At 46.7% G+C, this 20,752-nt stretch overlaps 1 protein-coding gene across 5 annotated transcripts in view; it reads left to right on the top strand.

The window, feature by feature from the left end:
* The window catches only part of LOC135518022 (splicing factor, suppressor of white-apricot homolog), a 149,143-nt gene extending 128,682 nt beyond the window's left edge, over window positions 1-20,461 (top strand). For 4 of the 5 annotated variants that reach the window (XM_064942841.1, XM_064942842.1, XM_064942845.1 and 1 more), the window contains exons 17-18: window positions 1,394-1,466; window positions 19,689-20,461. In XM_064942841.1, the coding sequence (XP_064798913.1) occupies window positions 1,394-1,466; window positions 19,689-19,754 (139 nt within the window). In that variant the 3' untranslated portion in view covers window positions 19,755-20,461. Of the gene's footprint in view, window positions 1-1,393; window positions 1,467-3,909; window positions 4,051-19,688 lie in introns of all 5 variants that reach the window. The other variant, XR_010452104.1, reaches the window with a different exon arrangement.
* Window positions 20,462-20,752: the final 291 nt, after the last annotated feature.

A 20,752-nucleotide genomic window follows, 5' to 3' on the forward strand; every position in this document is an offset into this window, starting at 1 on the left:
CTATTGTAAAGTGGCTGTTCCACTGGATGTCAGAAGGTGAATTCACCAATTTGTAAGTCGCTCTGGATAAGAGCGTCTGCTAAATGACTTAAATGTAAATGTAAATGTAAGGTGAATTCACCAATTTGTAAGTCGCTCTGGATAAGAGCGTCTGCTAAATGACTTAAATGTAAAAATGTAAATTTATTTGGTCTGAAATCTGAGGTGCAGTTAACTATAGTGAACTTGTCCTCTGCAGCAGAGGTAACTCAGGGTCTTCTTTTCCTGTGTTGTTCCTCATAAGAGCCAGTTTCATCATAGCGCTTGATGGTTTTTGCGACTGCACTTGAAGAAACTTTGAAAGTTCTTGACATTTTCTGGATTGACTGGCCTTCATGTCTTAAAGTAATGATGGTCTGTCATTTCTCTTTGCTTATTTGAGCTGTTTTTGCCATATTATGGACTTAGTGTTTTACCAAATAGGGCTATCTTCTGTATACCACCCCTACCTTTTCACAACCACAACTGATTGGCTCAAACACATTACGAAGGAAAGAAATTCCACAGATTGACTTTTCACAAGGCACACCTGTTAATTGAAATGCATTCCAGGTGACTACCTCATGAAGCTGAGAATGCCGAGTTTTTTTTTTTTACTTTTTTGCTTACTACATGATTCCATATGTGTTATTCCAGAATGTTGATCACTTCACTATTGTTTTACAATGTAAAAAAATTATGAAAAACCATGGAATGAGTTGGTGTCCAAACTTTTGGCTGGTACGGTATATATTTGCTACTTTTCGACAAAATAAATCTTGGCCGACCAACAGCCTATCAACCAGTTGAATAAATGGGGTCAGCCCTAGGTCCATTATCTTGTCTACATACTTTTTATCTGATTTTATTCATTTACATTTACACTGAAAACGTTTTACATAAAACATAGAAAAACACAAATGCAAGTGAAATGCTCTCACTGCGGAGCCCTGACCACCTGCCAACATGGCTGGTGAAATAGACATCTTATTCACCATTGCCAAACTCTACCCACAGGTGACACGTGTTAATGAGGCCCTGTCTCCATCCCTCCCAGCCACTGAACTCCCTCTCACTTTATTCTCGCTCTCTTTTCTCTCTATCTCCCTAATCTTTCTCCCTCTCTTTTAACCCTTCTAACTCTTTTTCTCTCCCCCCACCCCATCTCTCCCTCTGTCTGTCTCCCCCCTCTCTCCCTCTGTCTGTCTCCCCCCTCTCTCCCTCTGTCTGTTTCCCCCTCTCTCCCTCCGTCTGTTTCCCCCTCTCTCCCTCTGTCTGTTTCCCCCCTCTCTCCCTGTCTGTCTCTTCCCCCTGCCTCCTCGTCTGTCTGTCTGTCTACCCGTGTCTCTCTCTCGCTCTCTCCCTCTCTCTTTAGGGATGGCTCGCAGGAGAAAGATAACCAAGTTCCCTCAGCCAATGTCTCCTCCATGCAGTCCAAAATCACTCAGGTACCTCTTCTTCGCTGTCTCACTGTACAGTGCCTTCGAAAAGTATTAAGACCCCTTGACTTTATCCACATTTTGTTATGTTACAGCCTTAATCTAAAAATGTATTTTTTAAAAATGTAATCCTCAGCAATCTACACACAATACCCCATAATGACAAAGCTAAAACAGGTTTGTAGAAACATTAGCCAACGTATTAAAAATAAAACAAAGAAATACCTTATTTACTTAAGTATTGATTGGACATGATTTGGAAAGGAACACACCTGTCTATATAAGGTCCCACAGTTGACAGTGCATGTCAGAGCAAAACCCAAGCCATGAGGCCATGATTGTCTGTAGAGCTCCGAGACAGGATTGTGTCGAGGCACAGATCTGGGGAAGGGTATCAAAAAATGTCTGCAGCATTGAAGGTCCCCAAGATCACAATGGCCTACATCATTCTTAAATGGAAGAAGTTTGGAACCTTCAAGACTCTTTCTAGAGCTGGCTGCACGGCCAAACTGAGCAATCGTGGGAGAAGGGCCTTGGAGCAGGGAGATGACCAAGAACCCGATGGTTACTCTGACAGAGCTCCAGAGTTCCTCTGGAATTTGAACATCTTGACCATGTTCTGGGAGAACCTTCCAGAAGGAAAACCATCTCTGCGTCAGTCCACCAATCAGGCCTTTATGGTAGAGGTGCCAGACAGAAGCCACTCCTCAGTAAAAGGCCCATGACAGCCAGCTTGGAGTTTTCCAAAAGGCACCTAAAGACTCTCAGACAATCAGAAAGATTCTCTGGTCTGATGAAACCAGGATTGAACTCTTTGGCCTGAATATCAAGTGTCACATCTGGAGGAAACCTGGCACCATCCCTGGCACCACAGTGAAGCATGGTGGTGCCAGCATCATGCTCTGGGGATGTTTGTCAGTGGCAGGGACTAGGTGACTCGTCAGGATTGAGGCAAAGATGAACGGAGCAAAGTACAGAGAGATCCTTGATGAAGGTTCACCTTCCAACAGGACAATGACCCGAAGCACACAGCCAAGACAAGTCTCAATGTCATTGAGTGGCCCACCTAAAGCCCAGACTTGAACCCGATCGAACATCACTGAAGAGACCTAGAAATAGCTGTGTGGCAATGCTCTCCATCCAATCTGACAGAACTTGAGATGATCTTCAGAGAAGAATGGGAGAAACTCCCCAAATACAGGTGTGCCAAGCTTGTAATGTCATACCCAAGAAGACTCGATGCTGTCAAAGGTGCTTCAGCAAAGTACTGAGTAAAGGGTCTGAATACTTATGTTAATGTGATATTTCAGGGGGGGGTTCTTTGTCATTATGGGGAATTGTGTGTAGATTGATGAAGGGAAAAACGATTTAATCAGTTTTAGAATAAGGCTGTAACCTAACAAAATGTGGGAAAAGTTAAGGGGTCTGAATACTTTCTGAATGCACTGTATGTATATTAACATGGGCCCATATTCACAAAGCATGACAGAGTATGAGTTCTGATCTAGGATGAGGACTCCCCTGTCCATATAATCTTATATGCTAACTGTCCCAGACCTGCTGTTTTCAACTCTTGAGACAGCAGGAGCGGTAGAGATACTCTTAATGATCGGCTATGAAAAACCAACTGACATTTACTCCTGAGGTGCTGACTTGCTGCACCCTCGACAACTACTGTGATCATTATTTGACCATGCTGGTCATTTATGAACATTTGAACATCTTGACCATGTTCTGTTATAATCTCCACCTGGCACAGCCAGAAAAGGACTGGCCACCCCTCATAGCCTGGTTCCTCTCTAGGTTTCTTCCTAGGTTTTGTCCTTTCTAGGGTGTTTTTCCTAGCCACCGTGCTTCTACACCTGCATTGCTTGCTGTTTGGGGTTTTAGGCTGGGTTTCTGTACAGCACTTTGAGATATCAGCTGATGTAAGAAGGGCTATATAAATAAATTTGATTTGATATTCATTAGGATCTTAAAGGTAGAACTGATCCTAGATCAGCATTCCTATTCTGAGACGCTTTGTGAATACAGGCCCAGATGTCCTAGCATGTATTCCATAAAGCACATTACAGTAGGGTGTTGTACAGGTACTCCTTATCTCTCATTATGACATGTGCACAAAGCACAGCAGTTCTGAATCAGCTCATTGTTAGCTGGGATGTACACAGGGACTGTGGTTCCAAGGATAGTCGGCCCTTGTGGCAGCAGCATTCTACAGAACACACAGCTCAGCGATTTCAGTACACTGATCCCAGCACAGATTACATCACTTCTATCTCCGATCTCTGTGGGCTCAGAGCAGCTGATCTCTGAACTCAGGTCAGATTTTACAGTTAACATTCCTCCTCTGTGTTCAGTAATGTGCACATAGGCGTTTTATTTGTTGTGTTTATCTCCCTGTCCTGGTGTTTCTGGCTCTCTCATCTCTCTTGTGACTTTATGTGCGCAGCAGCAGCTGACAGCTGAGGAGAGCTAGTTTACATTACAGAGGCTTTCATCTCCAGAAGAGAGAAAAAGAGGATCATCTCTTCCCCGAAAGTCCTGACTTTAACATATTACGCAATCACCCCCTCTACTAGTCACTGCTCTGGTAAGCTGTTGGGTTGGAGAGAGAGAGGTTCTCGTCTAGGGTAGGATCACACTGCCTGTTCACCAACAGGGCTATGAGTGAGGAATAGGGAGGTTGTTATATGAGATCTATGAGGGAAGCCATAATGTAAAGTAGACCATTAGAGAGAGAGATTGGAGTTTTAAAACCATACGTTTGAAATAACTTAAAAGCTTAAATCACAGCTGGGGGTGAACACCCAATGCGTTTCAACTTAATGTTAAAACCGCTGCTTCCTCAGGCGGCATCTTTTATCTACCTCACACCTGTTGTAAATTCCTATGTAATCTTTCCGCTCTATGGTTTATTTGATGTCTTACTTTCAGGCTTTGATAGCATTCATTCTCCAATTACTCCAATGTCTTTCTTGGCGTATGTCACAAAGCCATACCTTAACAGGGCACCTTTAGAAGTTCAAGCCCCTGTCCTCTCTCCATTTGATGTTCTGTATCTGTCCTGAGTCTGATAAAGAGCCCCATCAACCAGACACCTTCATGAAGCCAGCCAGTTGGCCCAGGATGAGCACCTTCATAGGGGGTCAGAGAGAGAAGAGGACAGACTTAACTGGAGCAGACTTGGGCTGAGGCAGAGAGGCCTGTGTAGTATGGAAACCAGCCCACCGTCAAAGATCAAGCCGTAGGGAGAGAGAATGGGGTAGGTTGTAGAAAGAGAAGGTGGGAATGGGGGGGTTTCAGAAAAGGGAGAATGAGAGATTGGCTTAGGTCATATGAATAGAGTGTGGTTTAGGGAAAGAGGGGGTCAGGGAAAGAGGTGAGGAAGGGGGAAAGGAGGGCATGAGAGAGAGTGATTGAATCCTTCACCCAGCCCTGCTCTGTACAGGCCATGAGTGTGTCACAAATGTCTATGGTTCCTGGTCAAAAGTATTGTACTTTCTACAAAATAGGGTGCCATTTGACACTCAACCCATGAGGAAGATCCAAGGTATACACCCAGCCATCTCTGAATGAATCGACCATTACCCCGCTATGCAGATGTTCTGATTCAGACATACAGTATATAGTCCCTGGCCACTTAATGAACTTTAAAGCCATCCCCATCAGCGTAGAGATTTGGTTCATGATGATGCACTCAGAGAAATCTAATGCACTTTTTTCATTAGAATTAGCATTTTGGCCCGAGTTTTGAGCTTTGTTTTTCCATCATTACGGGGGCTGGCTGACAGATGATGAATGGCTGGGGGTTGGGTTGTGTTTTTAGGGGAGAGAGGGAGAGGGCACGGACCGTTCCCTGTTCCTTCACTGGCAGGGTATTATTCTGGTCTGCAGTCAGGAGTTTGAGCTGCAAAGAGGGTTTTGTTGGAGCATCACGCACAGGGAGACTGGTAGAGAAGACAGGCCGACCGTCAGACCGACCAACAGACGAACACTAATAGTTACGGACTGACTGACAGAGATGGACAGACAAACAGAATTAGAGGAGTCTAACATACAGACCTGTAGAGATGGACAGACAGACAGAATTAGAGGAGACTAAACATACAGACAGAATTAGAGGAGACTAACATACAGACCTGTAGAGATGGACAGACAGACAGAATTAGAGGAGACTAACATACAGACCTGTAGAGATGGACAGACAGACAGAATTAGAGGAGACTAACATACAGACCGACAGAATTAGAGGAGACTAACATACAGACCTGTAGAGATGGACAGACAGACAGAATTAGAGGAGACTAACATACAGACCTGTAGAGATGGACAGACAGAATTAGAGGAGACTGCCTCGTCTGCCTTCTCTCCTACTGCTCTCCTTTCCCCCTCTCTCACTCTCATCCCCATTCTCATGATGAACTTTCCTCCTCTCGCTCACTCATCCCCAGGCTCATGATGAACTTTCCTCCTCTCGCTCACTCATCCCCAGGCTCATGATGAACTTTCCTCCTCTCGCTCACTCATCCCCAGGCTCATGATGAACATTCCTCCTCTCTCTCACTCATCCCCAGGCTCATGATGAACTTTCCTCCTCTCGCTCACTCATCCCCAGGCTCATGATGAACTTTCCTCCTCTCTCTCACTCATCCCCAGTCTCATGATGAACATTCCTCTTCTCTCTCACTCATCCCCAGGCTCATGATGAACTTTCCTCCTCTCTCTCACTCATCCCCAGTCTCATGATGAACTTTCCTCCTCTCTCTCACTCATCCCCAGGCTCATGATGAACATTCCTCCTCTCTCTCACTCATCCCCAGGCTCATGATGAACATTCCTCCTCTCTCTCACTCATCCCCAGGCTCATGATGAACTTTCCTCCTCTCTCTCACTCATCCCCAGTCTCATGATGAACATTCCTCCTCTCTCTCACTCATCCCCAGTCTCATGATGAACATTCCTCCTCTCTCTCACTCATCCCCAGGCTCATGATGAACAATCCTCCTCTCTCTCACTCATCCCCAGGCTCATGATGAACATTCCTCTTCTCTCTCACTCATCCCCAGGCTCATGATGAACATTCCTCTTCTCTCTCACTCATCCCCAGGCTCATGATGAACTTTCCTCCTCTCTCTCACTCATCCCCAGGCTCATGGTGAACTTTCCTCCTCTCTCTCACTCATCCCCAGGCTCATGGTGAACTTTCCTCCTCTCTCTCACTCATCCCCAGGCTCATGATGAACATTCCTCCTCTCTCTCACTCATCCCCAGGCTCATGATGAACTTTCCTCCTCTCTCTCACTCATCCCCAGGCTCATGATGAACATTCCTCTTCTCTCTCACTCATCCCCAGGCTCATGATGAACATTCCTCCTCTCTCTCACTCATCCCCAGGCTCATGATGGACTTTCCTTCTCTCACTCACTCATCCCCAGGCTCATGATGGACTTTCCTCTTCTCTCTCACTCATCCCCAGGCTCATGATGGACTTTCCTCCACTCACTCACTCATCCCCAGTCTCATGATGAACATTCCTCTTCTCTCTCACTCATCCCCAGGCTCATGATGAACATTCCTCCTCTCTCTCACTCATCCCCAGGCTCATGATGAACATTCCTCTTCTCTCTCACTCATTCTGCTTATGGAGCGTGTTCATTCATTCTCCCTGCTTTTATAAATAAATGAAATCAAATCACGTGCGCCGAATACAACAGTGAAATGCTTACTTACAGGCTCTAACCAATAGTGCAAAAAGTATTAGGTGAACAATAGGTAGCTAAAGAAATAAAACAGTAAAAAGACTATATACAGTAGCGATGCTATAAAAGTAGTGAGGATACATACAGACACCAGGTCGTCAGGTTGATTGAGGTAGTATGTACATGTAGATACAGTGGGGCAAAAAAGTATTTAGTCAGCCACCAATTGTGCAAGTTCTCCCACTTAAAAAGATGAGAGGCCTGTAATTTTCATCATAGGTAGTACACTTCAACTATGACAGACAAAATTAGAAAAAAAATCCAGAAAATCAAATTGTAGGATTTTTAATGAATTTATTTGCAAATGATGGTGGAAAATAAGTATTTGGTCAATAACAAAAGTTTATCTCAATACTTTGTTATATACCCTGTGTTGGCAATGACAGAGGTCAAACGTTTTCTGTAAGTCTTCACAAGGTTTTCACACACTGTTGCTGGTATTCCTCCATGCAGATCTCCTCTAGAGCAGTGATGTTTTGGGGCTGTTGTTAGGCAACACAGACTTTCTATGGGGTTGAGATCTGGAGACTGGCTATAGGCCACTCCAGGACCTTGAAATGCTTCTTACGAAGCCACTCCGTCGTTGCCCGGGCGGTGTGTTTGGGATCAATGTCATGCTGAAAGACCCAGCCACGTTTCATCTTCAATGCCCTTACTGATGGAAGGAGGTTTTCACTCAAAATCTCACGATACATGGCCCCATTCATTCTTTCCTTTATACGGATCAGTCGTCCTGGTCCCTTTGCAGAAAAACAGCCCAAAGCATGATGTTTCCACCCCCATGCTTCACAGTAGGTATGGTGTTCTTTGGATGCAACTCAGCATTCATTGTCCTACAAACATGACAAGTTGAGTTTTTACCAAAACGTTCTATTTTGGTTTCATCTGACCATATGACATTCTCCCAATCTTCTTCTGGATCATCCAAATGCTCTCTAGCAAACTTCAGACGGGCCTGGACATATACTGGCTTAAGCAGGGAAACACATCAGGCACTGCAGGATTTGAGTCCCTGGCGGCGTAGTGTATTACTGATGGTAGGCTTTGTTACTTTGGTCCCAGCTCTCTGCAGGTCATTCACTAGGTCCTCCCGTGTGGTTCTGGGATTTTTGCTCACCGTTCTTGTGATCATTTTGACCCCACGGTACGAGATCTTGCGTGGAACCCCAGATCGAGGGAGATTATCAGTGGTCGTCTTGTATGTCTTCCATTTCCTAATAATTGCTCCCACAGTTGATTTCTTCAAACCAAGCTGCTTACCTATTGCAGATTCAGTCTTCAGTGTCCTTTGACAGCTCTTTGGTCTTGGCCATAGTGGAGTTTGGAGTGTGACTGTTTGAGGTTGTGGACAGGTGTCTTTTATACTGATAACAAGTTCAAATAGGTGCCATTAATACAGGTAGGAGGTAGGAGGACAGAGGAGCCTCTTAAAGAAGAAGTTGCAGGTCTGTGAGAGCCAGAAATCTTGTTTGTTTGTAGATGATCAAATACTTATTTTCCACCATAATTTGCAAATAAATTAATTAATAATCCTACAATGTGATTTTCTGGAGAGAAAAAAATCTCATTTTGTCTGTCATAGTTGAAGTGTACCGATGATGAAAATTACAGGCCTCTCTCATTTTTTTAAGTGGGAGAACTTGCACAATTGGTGGCTGACAAAATACTTTTTTGCCCCACTGTATGGTTAAAGTGACTATGAATATATGTTGAACAGAGAGTAGCAGTAGCGTTGGGGTTGGCGGGTGATGGGTGGGACACAATGCAGATAGCCCGGTTAGCCAATGTGTAGGAGCACTGGTTGGTCGGCCCAATTGAGGTAGTATGTACATGAATGTATAGTGCAAGTGAATATGCATATATGATAAACAGAGTAGCAGCAGCGTAAAAATAGGGGTTGGGGGGGGGCACACAATGCAAATAGTCCGGGTAGCCATTTGATTACCTGTTCAGGAGTCTTATGGCTTGGGGGGTAAAAACTGTTGAGAAGCCTTGTTTTCCTCGACTTGGCACTCCGGTTCCGCTTGCCACATGTTTTGTAAACAACAGGTGTAAACTAACAGTGAAATGCTTACTTACGGGTCCTTCCCAACAATGCAGAGAGAAAGAAAATAGAGAAATAATAGAAAAATAATAACACAATACTAAATACACAATGAGTAACGATAACTTGGCTCTATACACGGAGTACCAGACCCGAGTCGATATGCCGTGGTACGAGTAGGTAGATATGTACATATAGGTAGGGATAAAGTGACTAGGCCACAGGGATAGATGATAAACAGTAGCAGCAGCTTATGTGAATCAAAAGAGTTGGTGCAAAAAGGGTCAGGGCAGTTATTCTGGGTAGCTATTGGTTAACTATTTAGCAGTCTTATGGCTTGGGGAGTGGGGGAGTATGACAATGCTTACAAATATTTAGAATGAATTTGTTTGGACGTTAGAAGCATTTTCTGTCACGCTCAAGTACAGTACATGTCACGCTCACTCTCCACCTTTACACGTTCCCTCACACACACTCTCTGAGTCATACTTCTGTCTTTGACACTTTCCTGCTTTCTCAATCACACTCACACATATAGTAGTTAAAACACCCCCCTCCCCCTCTTTTCATCAATTTCTCACCTGAATAAAGCAGCATCTGTAGAGGCTTCAGTACCAGCCTTGTTTAAAGCCCCAGTCTCACATCATCTACTGACATGAACTCCATTATCCATACCGCCATCTTGTTATACCTTTTGCCTCAATTTGCTGTGGTGATCCTGCTCCTCCTTCCTGCTGTTTTTACGGCCGCGTGGAGGTCACTGTGGTCAGGCTGTACTCTCTTCCAGGACCCTGATCACCACTGCTTTCACTCACATTTATCCCTCAGTGTGTCTCTCTGTTGGTCTCTGTGTTTGTGTGTGCATGCGTATTCGCCTTTGTTCTCTGTGCGTGTGTGTGTGCTCTTGCTTGCTCACTCATGACGGAGGAGAAGGAAGAGAACAGCGGGAGAGGAGAAGGAAGAGTAGTGATATGCAATAACTCCCCACGTCAGACCTGAGCGAGGAGAAACTTGTATGACGAGCGGCTTATTCAGCGGCTTTAATGTCTCCGACTTGGTGTATAATCTCCAGGTTGGACTGTGTTCAGATTGGGACTGCTTACCTAACTAGGAGTGGATCTGATGGCCTTCTATTGCAGGGAGGTGTCCTATAGCTGTCCTATAGCCTACTGTCATAAATAGCCAGGAATATATTAAGCTGTCCTGGTTGAAAGATAGCCCAGGGAGGGAGGAAGATTTGTATTTGTGTTGAATTGTGATGGTGGAGAGGCTCTCTGAGAGAGTAGACAGAATATAGGACTGTAGGTTTCTTAACCATGCCATTTTTCCTCATTATTTGTATTTTATATGGCACACTCACTCACTGTCCTCTTTCTCCCTCTGTGTCGGTTTCCATCTTTCCTCTCATCTCTATCTCCCCCTCTTCCCTTCTCTCTTCCCTTCTCTCTGCCCCTCTCTTCCCTTCTCTCTACCCCTCTATTCCCTTCTTTCTACCCCTCTTCCCTTCTCTCTACCCTTCTCTACCCTTCTCTCTACCCTTCTCTCTACCCTTCTCTCTACCCTTCTCTCTACCCTTCTCTCTACACTTCTCTCTACCCTTCTCTCTTCTTTCTACCCCTTTCTCTTCCCTTCTCTCTACCCTTCTTTTTACCCCTCTCTCTTCCCTTCTTTCTACCCCTTTCTCTACCCTTCTTTCTACCCCTTCTTTCTACCCCTTTCTTTACCCTTCTCTCCTCTTCTTTCTACCCCTTTCTCTTCCCTTCTCTCTTCCCTTCTTTCTACCCCTTTCTCTACCCTTCTTTCTACCCTTCTCTCTACCTCTCTCTTCCCTTCTCTCTACCTCTCTCTTCCCTTCTCTCTACCTCTCTCTTCCCTTCTCTCTACCTCTCTCTTCCTCTCTATTCCCTTCTCTCTACCTCTCTCTTCCCTCCTTTCTTCCCTTCTCTCTTCCCTTCTTTCTACCCCTTTCTCTACCTTTCTCTCTTCCCTTCTTTCTACCCCTTTCTCTTCCCTTCTTTCTACCCCTTCTCTCTTCCCTTCTTTCTACCCCTTCTCTCTTCCCTTCTTTCTACCCCTTCTCTCTTCCCTTCTCTCTTCCCTTCTCTCTACCCCTCTCTTCCCTTCTCTCTACCCCTCTCTCTTCCCCTCTCTACCCTTCTCTCTACCCTTCTCTCTTCCCCTCTCTTCCCTTCTCTCTGCCCCTCTCTTCCCTTCTCTCTACCCCTCTATTCCCTTCTTTCTACCCCTCTTCCCTTCTCTCTACCCTTCTTTCTATCCTTCTCTCTACCCTTCTCTCTTCTCTTCTTTCTACCCCTTTCTCTTCCCTTCTCTCTACCCTTCTTTTTACCCCTCTCTCTTCTCTTCTTTCTACCCCTCTCTCTTCCCTTCTCTCTACCTCTCTCTTCCTCTCTATTCCCTTCTCTCTACCTCTCTTCCCTCCTTTCTTCCCTTATCTCTTCCCTTCTTTCTACCCCTTCTCTCTTCTCTTCTTTCTACCCCTCTCTCTTCCCTTCTCTCTACCCTTCTTTCTATCCTTCTCTCTACCCTTCTCTCTTCACTTCTTTCTACCCCTTTCTCTTCCCTTCTCTCTACCCTTCTTTTTACCCCTCTCTCTTCTCTTCTTTCTACCCCTTTCCTTCCCTTCTCTCTTCCCTTCTTTCTACCCCTTTCTCTACCCTTCTTTCTACCCCTCTTCCCTTCTCTCTACCCTTCTTTCTACCCTTCTCTCTACCTCTCTCTTCCCTTCCCTTCTCTCTACCTCTCTCTTCCCTTCCCTTCTCTCTACCTCTCTCTTCCCTTCTCTCTCTTCCTCTCTATTCCCTTCTCTCTACCTCTCTCTTCCCTTCTTTCTACCCCTTTCTCTTCCCTTCTTTCTACCCCTTCTCTCTTCCCTTCTTTCTACCCCTTCTTTCTACCCCTTCTTTCTACCCCTTCTTTCTACCCCTTCTTTCTACCCCTTCTCTCTTCCCTTCTTTCTACCCCTTCTCTCTTCCCTTCTCTCTTCCCTTCTCTCTTCCCTTCTCTCTACCCTTCTCTCTTCCCCTCTCTTCCCCTCTCTTCCCTTCTCTCTACCCTTCTCTCTTCCCTTCTCTCTACCCTTCTCTCTTCCCTTCTCTCTACCCTTCTCTCTTCCCTTCTTTCTACCCCTTTCTCTTCCCTTCTCTCTACCCCTCTTCCCTTCTTTCTACCCCTCTCTCTTCCCTTCTTTCTACCCCTTTCTCTTCCCTTCTCTCTTCCCTTCTATCTACCCCTTTCTCTTCCCTTCTTTCTACCCCTCTCTCTTCCCTTCTTTCTACCCCTTTCTCTTCCCTTCTCTCTTCCCTTCTATCTACCCCTTTCTCTTCCCTTCTTTCTACCCCTCTCTATTCCCTTCTCTCTACCTCTCTCTTCCCTCCTTTCTTCCCTTCTCTCTTCCCTTCTTTCTACCCCTTTCTCTTCCCTTCTTTCTACCCCTTCTCTCTTCCCTTCTTTCTACCCCTTCTCTCTTCCCTTCTCTCTTCCCTTCTCACTATCCCTCTTCCCTTCTCTCTACCCTTCTCTCTTCCCCTCTCTACCCTTCTCTCTACCCTTCTCTCTTCCCTTCTCTCTACCCTTCTCTCTTCCCCTCTCTTCCCTCCTCTCTTCCCCTCTCTTCCCTTCTCTCTACCCTTCTCTTCCCCTCTCTTCCCTTCTCTCTACCCTTCTCTTCCCTTCTTTCTACCCCTTCTCTCTTCCCTTCTCTCTTCCCTTCTCTCTACCCCTCTCTTCCCTTCTCTCTACCCCTCTCTCTTCCCCTCTCTACCCTTCTCTCTACCCTTCTCTCTTCCCCTCTCTTCCCTTCTCTCTACCCCTCTATTCCCTTCTTTCTACCCCTCTTCCCTTCTCTCTACCCTTCTTTCTATCCTTCTCTCTACCCTTCTCTCTTCTCTTCTTTCTACCCCTTTCTCTTCCCTTCTCTCTACCCTTCTTTTTACCCCTCTCTCTTCTCTTCTTTCTACCCCTCTCTCTTCCCTTCTCTCTACCTCTCTCTTCCTCTCTATTCCCTTCTCTCTACCTCTCTTCCCTCCTTTCTTCCCTTCTCTCTTCCCTTCTTTCTACCCCTTCTCTCTTCTCTTCTTTCTACCCCTCTCTCTTCCCTTCTCTCTACCCTTCTTTCTATCCTTCTCTCTACCCTTCTCTCTTCTCTTCTTTCTACCCCTTTCTCTTCCCTTCTCTCTACCCTTCTTTTTACCCCTCTCTCTTCTCTTCTTTCTACCCCTTTCCTTCCCTTCTCTCTTCCCTTCTTTCTACCCCTTTCTCTACCCTTCTTTCTACCCCTCTTCCCTTCTCTCTACCCTTCTTTCTACCCTTCTCTCTACCTCTCCCTTCCCTTCCCTTCTCTCTACCTCTCTCTTCCCTTCCCTTCTCTCTACCTCTCTCTTCCCTTCTCTCTCTTCCTCTCTATTCCCTTCTCTCTACCTCTCTCTTCCCTTCTTTCTACCCCTTTCTCTTCCCTTCTTTCTACCCCTTCTCTCTTCCCTTCTTTCTACCCCTTCTTTCTACCCCTTCTCTCTTCCCTTCTTTCTACCCCTTCTCTCTTCCCTTCTCTCTTCCCTTCTCTCTTCCCTTCTCTCTACCCCCATCTTCCCTTCTCTCTACCCTTCTCTCTTCCCCTCTCTTCCCCTCTCTTCCTTCTCTCTACCCTTCTCTCTTCCCCTCTCTTCCCTTCTCTCTACCCTTCTCTCTTCCCTTCTCTCTACCCTTCTCTCTTCCCTTCTTTCTACCCCTTCTCTCTTCCCTTCTCTCTTCCCTTCTCTCTTCCCTTCTCTCTACCCTTCTCTCTTCCCTTCTCTCTACCCTTCTCTCTTCCCTTCTTTCTACCCCTTTCTCTTCCCTTCTCTCTACCCCTCTTCCCTTCTTTCTACCCCTCTCTCTTCCCTTCTTTCTACCCCTTCTCTTCCCTTCTCTCTTCCCTTCTATCTACCCCTTTCTCTTCCCTTCTTTCTACCCCTCTCTCTTCCCTTCTTTCTACCCCTTTCTCTTCCCTTCTCTCTTCCCTTCTATCTACCCCTTTCTCTTCCCTTCTTTCTACCCCTCTCTATTCCCTTCTCTCTACCTCTCTCTTCCCTCCTTTCTTCCCTTCTCTCTTCCCTTCTTTCTACCCCTTTCTCTTCCCTTCTTTCTACCCCTTCTCTCTTCCCTTCTTTCTACCCCTTCTCTCTTCCCTTCTCTCTTCCCTTCTCACTATCCCTCTTCCCTTCTCTCTACCCTTCTCTCTTCCCCTCTCTACCCTTCTCTCTACCCTTCTCTCTTCCCTTCTCTCTACCCTTCTCTCTTCCCTTCTCTCTTCCCTTCTCTCTACCCTTCTCTCTTCCCCTCTCTTCCCTCCTCTCTTCCCCTCTCTTCCCTTCTCTCTACCCTTCTCTTCCCCTCTCTTCCCTTCTCTCTACCCTTCTCTTCCCTTCTTTCTACCCCTTCTCTCTTCCCTTCTCTCTTCCCTTCTCTCTACCCCTCTCTTCCCTTCTCTCTACCCCTCTCTCTTCCCCTCTCTACCCTTCTCTCTACCCTTCTCTCTTCCCCTCTCTTCCCTTCTCTCTACCCCTCTATTCCCTTCTTTCTACCCTTCTTTCTATCCTTCTCTCTACCCTTCTCTCTTCTCTTCTTTCTACCCCTTTCTCTTCCCTTCTCTCTACCCTTCTTTTTACCCCTCTCTCTTCTCTTCTTTCTACCCCTCTCTCTTCCCTTCTCTCTACCTCTCTCTTCCTCTCTATTCCCTTCTCTCTACCTCTCTTCCCTCCTTTCTTCCCTTCTCTCTTCCCTTCTTTCTACCCCTTCTCTCTTCTCTTCTTTCTACCCCTCTCTCTTCCCTTCTCTCTACCCTTCTTTCTATCCTTCTCTCTACCCTTCTCTCTTCTCTTCTTTCTACCCCTTTCTCTTCCCTTCTCTCTACCCTTCTTTTTACCCCTCTCTCTTCTCTTCTTTCTACCCCTTTCCTTCCCTTCTCTTCCCTTCTTTCTACCCCTTTCTCTACCCTTCTTTCTACCCCTCTTCCCTTCTCTCTACCCTTCTTTCTACCCTTCTCTCTACCTCTCCCTTCCCTTCCCTTCTCTCTACCTCTCTCTTCCCTTCCCTTCTCTCTACCTCTCTCTTCCCTTCTCTCTCTTCCTCTCTATTCCCTTCTCTCTACCTCTCTCTTCCCTTCTTTCTACCCCTTTCTCTTCCCTTCTTTCTACCCCTTCTCTCTTCCCTTCTTTCTACCCCTTCTTTCTACCCCTTCTCTCTTCCCTTCTTTCTACCCCTTCTCTCTTCCCTTCTCTCTTCCCTTCTCTCTTCCCTTCTCTCTACCCCCATCTTCCCTTCTCTCTACCCTTCTCTCTTCCCCTCTCTTCCCCTCTCTTCCCTTCTCTCTACCCTTCTCTCTTCCCCTCTCTTCCCTTCTCTCTACCCTTCTCTCTTCCCTTCTCTCTACCCTTCTCTCTTCCCTTCTTTCTACCCCTTTCTCTTCCCTTCTCTCTACCCCTCTTCCCTTCTTTCTACCCCTCTCTCTTCCCTTCTTTCTACCCCTTTCTCTTCCCTTCTCTCTTCCCTTCTATCTACCCCTTTCTCTTCCCTTCTTTCTACCCCTCTCTCTTCCCTTCTTTCTACCCCTTTCTCTTCCCTTCTCTCTTCCCTTCTATCTACCCCTTTCTCTTCCCTTCTTTCTACCCCTCTCTATTCCCTTCTCTCTACCTCTCTCTTCCCTCCTTTCTTCCCTTCTCTCTTCCCTTCTTTCTACCCCTTCTCTCTTCCCTTCTTTCTACCCCTTCTCTCTTCCCTTCTTTCTACCCCTTCTCTCTTCCCTTCTCTCTTCCCTTCTCACTATCCCTCTTCCCTTCTCTCTACCCTTCTCTCTTCCCCTCTCTACCCTTCTCTCTACCCTTCTCTCTTCCCTTCTCTCTACCCTTCTCTCTTCCCCTCTCTTCCCTCCTCTCTTCCCCTCTCTTCCCTCCTCTCTTCCCCTCTCTTCCCTTCTCTCTACCCTTCTCTTCCCCTCTCTTCCCTTCTCTCTACCCTTCTCTTCCCCTCTCTTCCCTTCTCTCTACCCTTCTTTCTACCCCTCTCTCTTCCCTTCTCTCTTCCCCCTCTTCCCTTCTCTCTTCCCCCCTCTTCCCTTCTCTCTACCCCTCTCTTCCCTTCTCTCTACCCTTCTCTCTTCCCCTCTCTTCCCTTCTCTCTACCCTTCTCTCTTCCCTTCTCTCTACCCTTCTCTCTTCCCTTCTTTCTACCCTCCTCTCTTCCCTTCTTTCTACCCTACTTTCTACCCCTTTCTCTTCCCTTCTCTCTACCCCTTTCTCTTCCCTTCTTTCTACCACTCTTCCCTTCTTTCTACCCCTCTTCCCTTCTTTCTTCCCTTCTTTCTACCCCTCTTCCCTTCTTTCTACCCATCTCTATTCCCTTCTCTCTACCCCTTTCTCTTCCCTTCTTTCTACCCTTCTCTCTTCTCTTCTTTCTACCCCTTTCTCTACCCTTCTTTCTACCCCTCTTCCCTTCTCTCTACCCTTCTTTCTACCCTTCTCTCTACCTCTCTCTTCCCTTCCCTTCTCTCTACCTCTCTCTTCCCTTCTCTCTACCTCTCTCTTCCCTTCTCTCTACCTCTCTCTTCCCTTCTCTCTACCTCTCTCTTCCCTTCTTTCTACCCCTTTCTCTTCCCTTCTTTCTACCCCTTCTTTCTACCCCTTCTCTCTTCCCTTCTTTATACCCCTTCTCTCTTCCCTTCTCTCTTCCCTTCTCTCTACCCCCATCTTCCCTTCTCTCTACCCTTCTCTCTTCCCCTCTCTTCCCTTCTCTCTACCCTTCTCTCTTCCCCTCTCTTCCCTTCTCTCTACCCTTCTCTCTTCCCTTCTCTCTACCCTTCTCTCTTCCCTTCTTTCTACCCTTCTTTCTACCCCTTTCTCTACCCTTCTTTCTACCCCTTTCTCTTCCCTTCTCTCTACCCCTCTTCCCTTCTTTCTACCCCTCTCTCTTCCCTTCTTTCTACCCCTTTCTCTTCCCTTCTCTCTTCCCTCCTCTCTTCCCCTCTCTTCCCTTCTCTCTACCCTTCTCTCTTCCCCTCTCTTCCCTTCTCTCTACCCTTCTCTCTTCCCCTCTCTTCCCTTCTCTCTACCCTTCTCTCTTCCCTTCTCTCTACCCTTCTCTCTTCCCTTCTTTCTACCCTCCTCTCTTCCCTTCTTTCTACCCTACTTTCTACCCCTTTCTCTTCCCTTCTCTCTACCCCTTTCTCTTCCCTTTTCTCTACCCCTTTCTCTTCCCTTCTTTCTACCCCTCTCTCTTCCCTTCTTTCTACCCCTCTCTCTTCCCTTCTTTCTACCCCTCTCTCTTCCCTTCTCTCTACCCCTCTTCCCTTCTTTCTACCCCTCTCTCTTCCCTTCTTTCTACCCCTTTCTCTTCCCTTCTTTCTACCCCTTCTCTCTTCCCTTCTTTCTACCCCTTCTCTCTTCCCTTCTCTCTTCCCTTCTCTCTACCCCCATCTCCCCTTCTCTCTACCCTTCTCTCTACCCTTCTCTCTTCCCCTCTCTTCCCTTCTCTCTACCCTTCTCTCTTCCCCTCTCTTCCCTTCTCTCTACCCCTCTCTCTTCCCTTCTCTCTACCCCTCTCTTCCCTTCTCTCTACCCCTCTTCCCTTCTCTCTTCCCTTCTTTCTACCCCTCTTCCCTTCTTTCTACCCCTCTTCCCTTCTTTCTACCCCTCTCTCTTCCCTTCTTTCTACCCCTCTCTCTTCCTTCTCTCTACCCCTCTTCCCTTCTCTCTACCCCTCTTCCCTTCTTTCTACCCCTCTCTCTTCCCTTCTTTCTACCCCTCTCTCTTCCCTTCTTTCTACCCCTCTCTCTTCCCTTCTCTCTACCCCTCTTCCCTTCTTTCTACCCCTCTTCCCTTCTTTCTACCCCTTTCTCTTCCCTTCTTTCTACCCCTTTCCCTTCCCTTCTCTCTACCCCTCTCTTCCCTTCTCTCTACCCCTCTCTCTTCCCTTCTCTCTACCCCTCTCTTCCCTTCTCTCTACCCCTCTTCCCTTCTTTCTACCCCTCTCTCTTCCCTTCTCTCTACCCCTCTTCCCTTCTTTCTACCCCTCTTCCATTCTTTCTACCCCTCTCTCTTCCCTTCTCTCTACCCCTCTTCCCTTCTTTCTACCCCTCTTCCCTTCTTTCTACCCATCTCTCTTCCCTTCTCTCTACCCCTCTTCCCTTATTTCTACCCATCTCTCTTCCCTTCTCTCTACCCCTCTTCCCTTCTTTCTACCCATCTCTCTTCCCTTCTCTCTACCCCTCTCTCTTCCCTTCTTTCTACCCATTTCTCTTCCCTTCTCTCTACCCCTCTCTCTTCCCTTCTCTCTACCCCTCTTCCCTTCTCTCTACCCCTCTTCTCTTCTTTCTACCCATCTCTATTCCCTTCTTTCTACCCATCTCTCTTCCCTTCTTTCTACCCATCTCTCTTCCCTTCTTTCTACCCCTCTCTCTTCCCTTCTTGCTACCCCTCTCTCTTCTCTTCTTTCTACCCCTCTGTCTTCCCTTCTTGCTACCCCTCTCTCTTCCCTTCTTTCTACCCCTCTCTCTTCCCTTTTTTCTACCCCTCTATCTTCCCTTCTCTCTACCCTTCTTTCTACCCCTCTCTCTTCTCTTCTTTCTACCCCTCTCTCTTCCCTTCTTTCTACCCCTCTCTCTTCCCTTCTTTCTACCCCTCTCTCTTCCCTTCTTTCTACCCCTCTCTCTTCCCTTTTTTCTACCCCTCTATCTTCCCTTCTCTCTACCCTTCTTTCTACCCCTCTCTCTACCCCTCTCTCTTCCCTTCTCTCTTCCCCTCTCTTCCCTTCTCTCTACCCTTCTCTCTACCCTTCTCTCTTCCCTTCTCTCTTCCCGTCTTTCTACCCCTCTCTTCCCTTCTCTCTACCCTTCTCTTCCCTTATTTCTACCCTTCTTTTTACCCCTTTCTCTTCCCTTCTCTCTACCCCTCTTCCCTTCTTTCTACCCCTCTCTCTTCCCTTCTTTCTACCCCTCTCTCTTCCCTTCTTTCTACCCCTCTCTCTTCCCTTCTTTCTACCCATCTCTCTTCCCTTCTTTCTACCCATCTCTCTTCCCTTCTCTCTACCCCTGTCTCTTCCCTTCTCTCTACCCCTCTCTCTTCCCTTCTCTCTACCCCTCTCTCTTCCCTTCTCTCTACCCCTCTCTCTTCCCTTCTCTCTACCCCTCTCTCTTCCCTTCTCTCTACCCCTCTCTTCCCTTCTTTCTACCCCTTTATCTTCCCTTCTTTCTACCCCTTTCTCTCCCCTTCTCTCTACCCCTCTTCCCTTCTTTCTACCCCTTTCTCTCCCCTTCTCTCTACCCCTCTTCCCTTCTTTCTACCCCTTTCTCTTCCCTTCTTTCTACCCCTTTCTCTCCCCTTCTCTCTACCCCTCTTCCCTTCTTTCTACCCCTCTCTCTCCCTTTCTCCTTCTCAGGATCTGATGGCCAAAGTACGTGCCATGCTGGCTGCCCCTAAGCCCTTCCAGCCCAACACTTCCTGAAGCGGCGTAGCTTTATAGCAGCTGATTGGGAAAAGGGTGTAGCTTCACCATGTCTGCCTCTCTATGACGACAGCCTCCAGCGACAGGCCCTCGGCCAATCAGCAGGCAGCGTCTTTTGCCTGGAACTGTTTAGCATTCATATTCCTCTGTCTGATTTTATTTGATCTACTTTGATACTTAACTGGGTGAGCGTATCTACAGTATATTTTGAATGGCAGTAGATGTGAAGCGAGCAGAGTAGATTAGCTCGTAAATCAACTACGTGGGACTTTTCTACGTGTCAAGAGAGAGCCTGCATCACAGCAATGGTCACACAGCAGCCTGCTAAAGTTTGGATGCCCCTGTTCCCAACATCTGTTTTCAGCACGAATAAGACAACAGAGCAGAAAGTGCAGAAATAATTAATAAAGTAAATTGCATCTTTCAAAAAACGAATTGTATGTTCTCCAAATTGATGACGGAGAGCTTTGCAGTGTAATTGTGCAGCTGCCAGAGCGCCTGAATGCTATCCTTCTGTGAAGGACCTTTCCATCTCCCTCTGTCTCTCTTTTGCCAGGTCAGTTTTAAACTGGAGTCTCTGTTTCCAGTCTGTTGTCAATCAGTTCCAGTGTGTGGCCTTCAATTTCTGTTTCTACGTTTGTACATGGCTGATTGTGGAGCTGCTTTCTTAACACAAACTGTCAATAAAGTTTGAATGATGATTTGGCAAAGTGTTAAGGTGTTCTCAGTCAATGGAATCTCTCTGGTACATAAAGGTCAGGGGGTCACGTTTCCTATGAATTTAATTAAATTAACCTCAACAGTTATTTATTGGTTGGAAATGAGTGAGCAAGTATTGACATAGCAAAAATAGATTAAGTAGAGATACACTCATACATGTTCCCTCTTTTAAGGACAAAGCAGCAGTGGTTACCAGGGCTGGTGTGAGTAAATCATGAGGGAGCGGTCTCCTCACACAACCTGTCCACAAAACACAGGGACATGCCTTTCTCTCACAC

This window comes from Oncorhynchus masou, chromosome 28 (genome assembly GCF_036934945.1).
Source record: "Oncorhynchus masou masou isolate Uvic2021 chromosome 28, UVic_Omas_1.1, whole genome shotgun sequence".
NCBI classification, from domain to species: domain Eukaryota; kingdom Metazoa; phylum Chordata; class Actinopteri; order Salmoniformes; family Salmonidae; genus Oncorhynchus; species Oncorhynchus masou.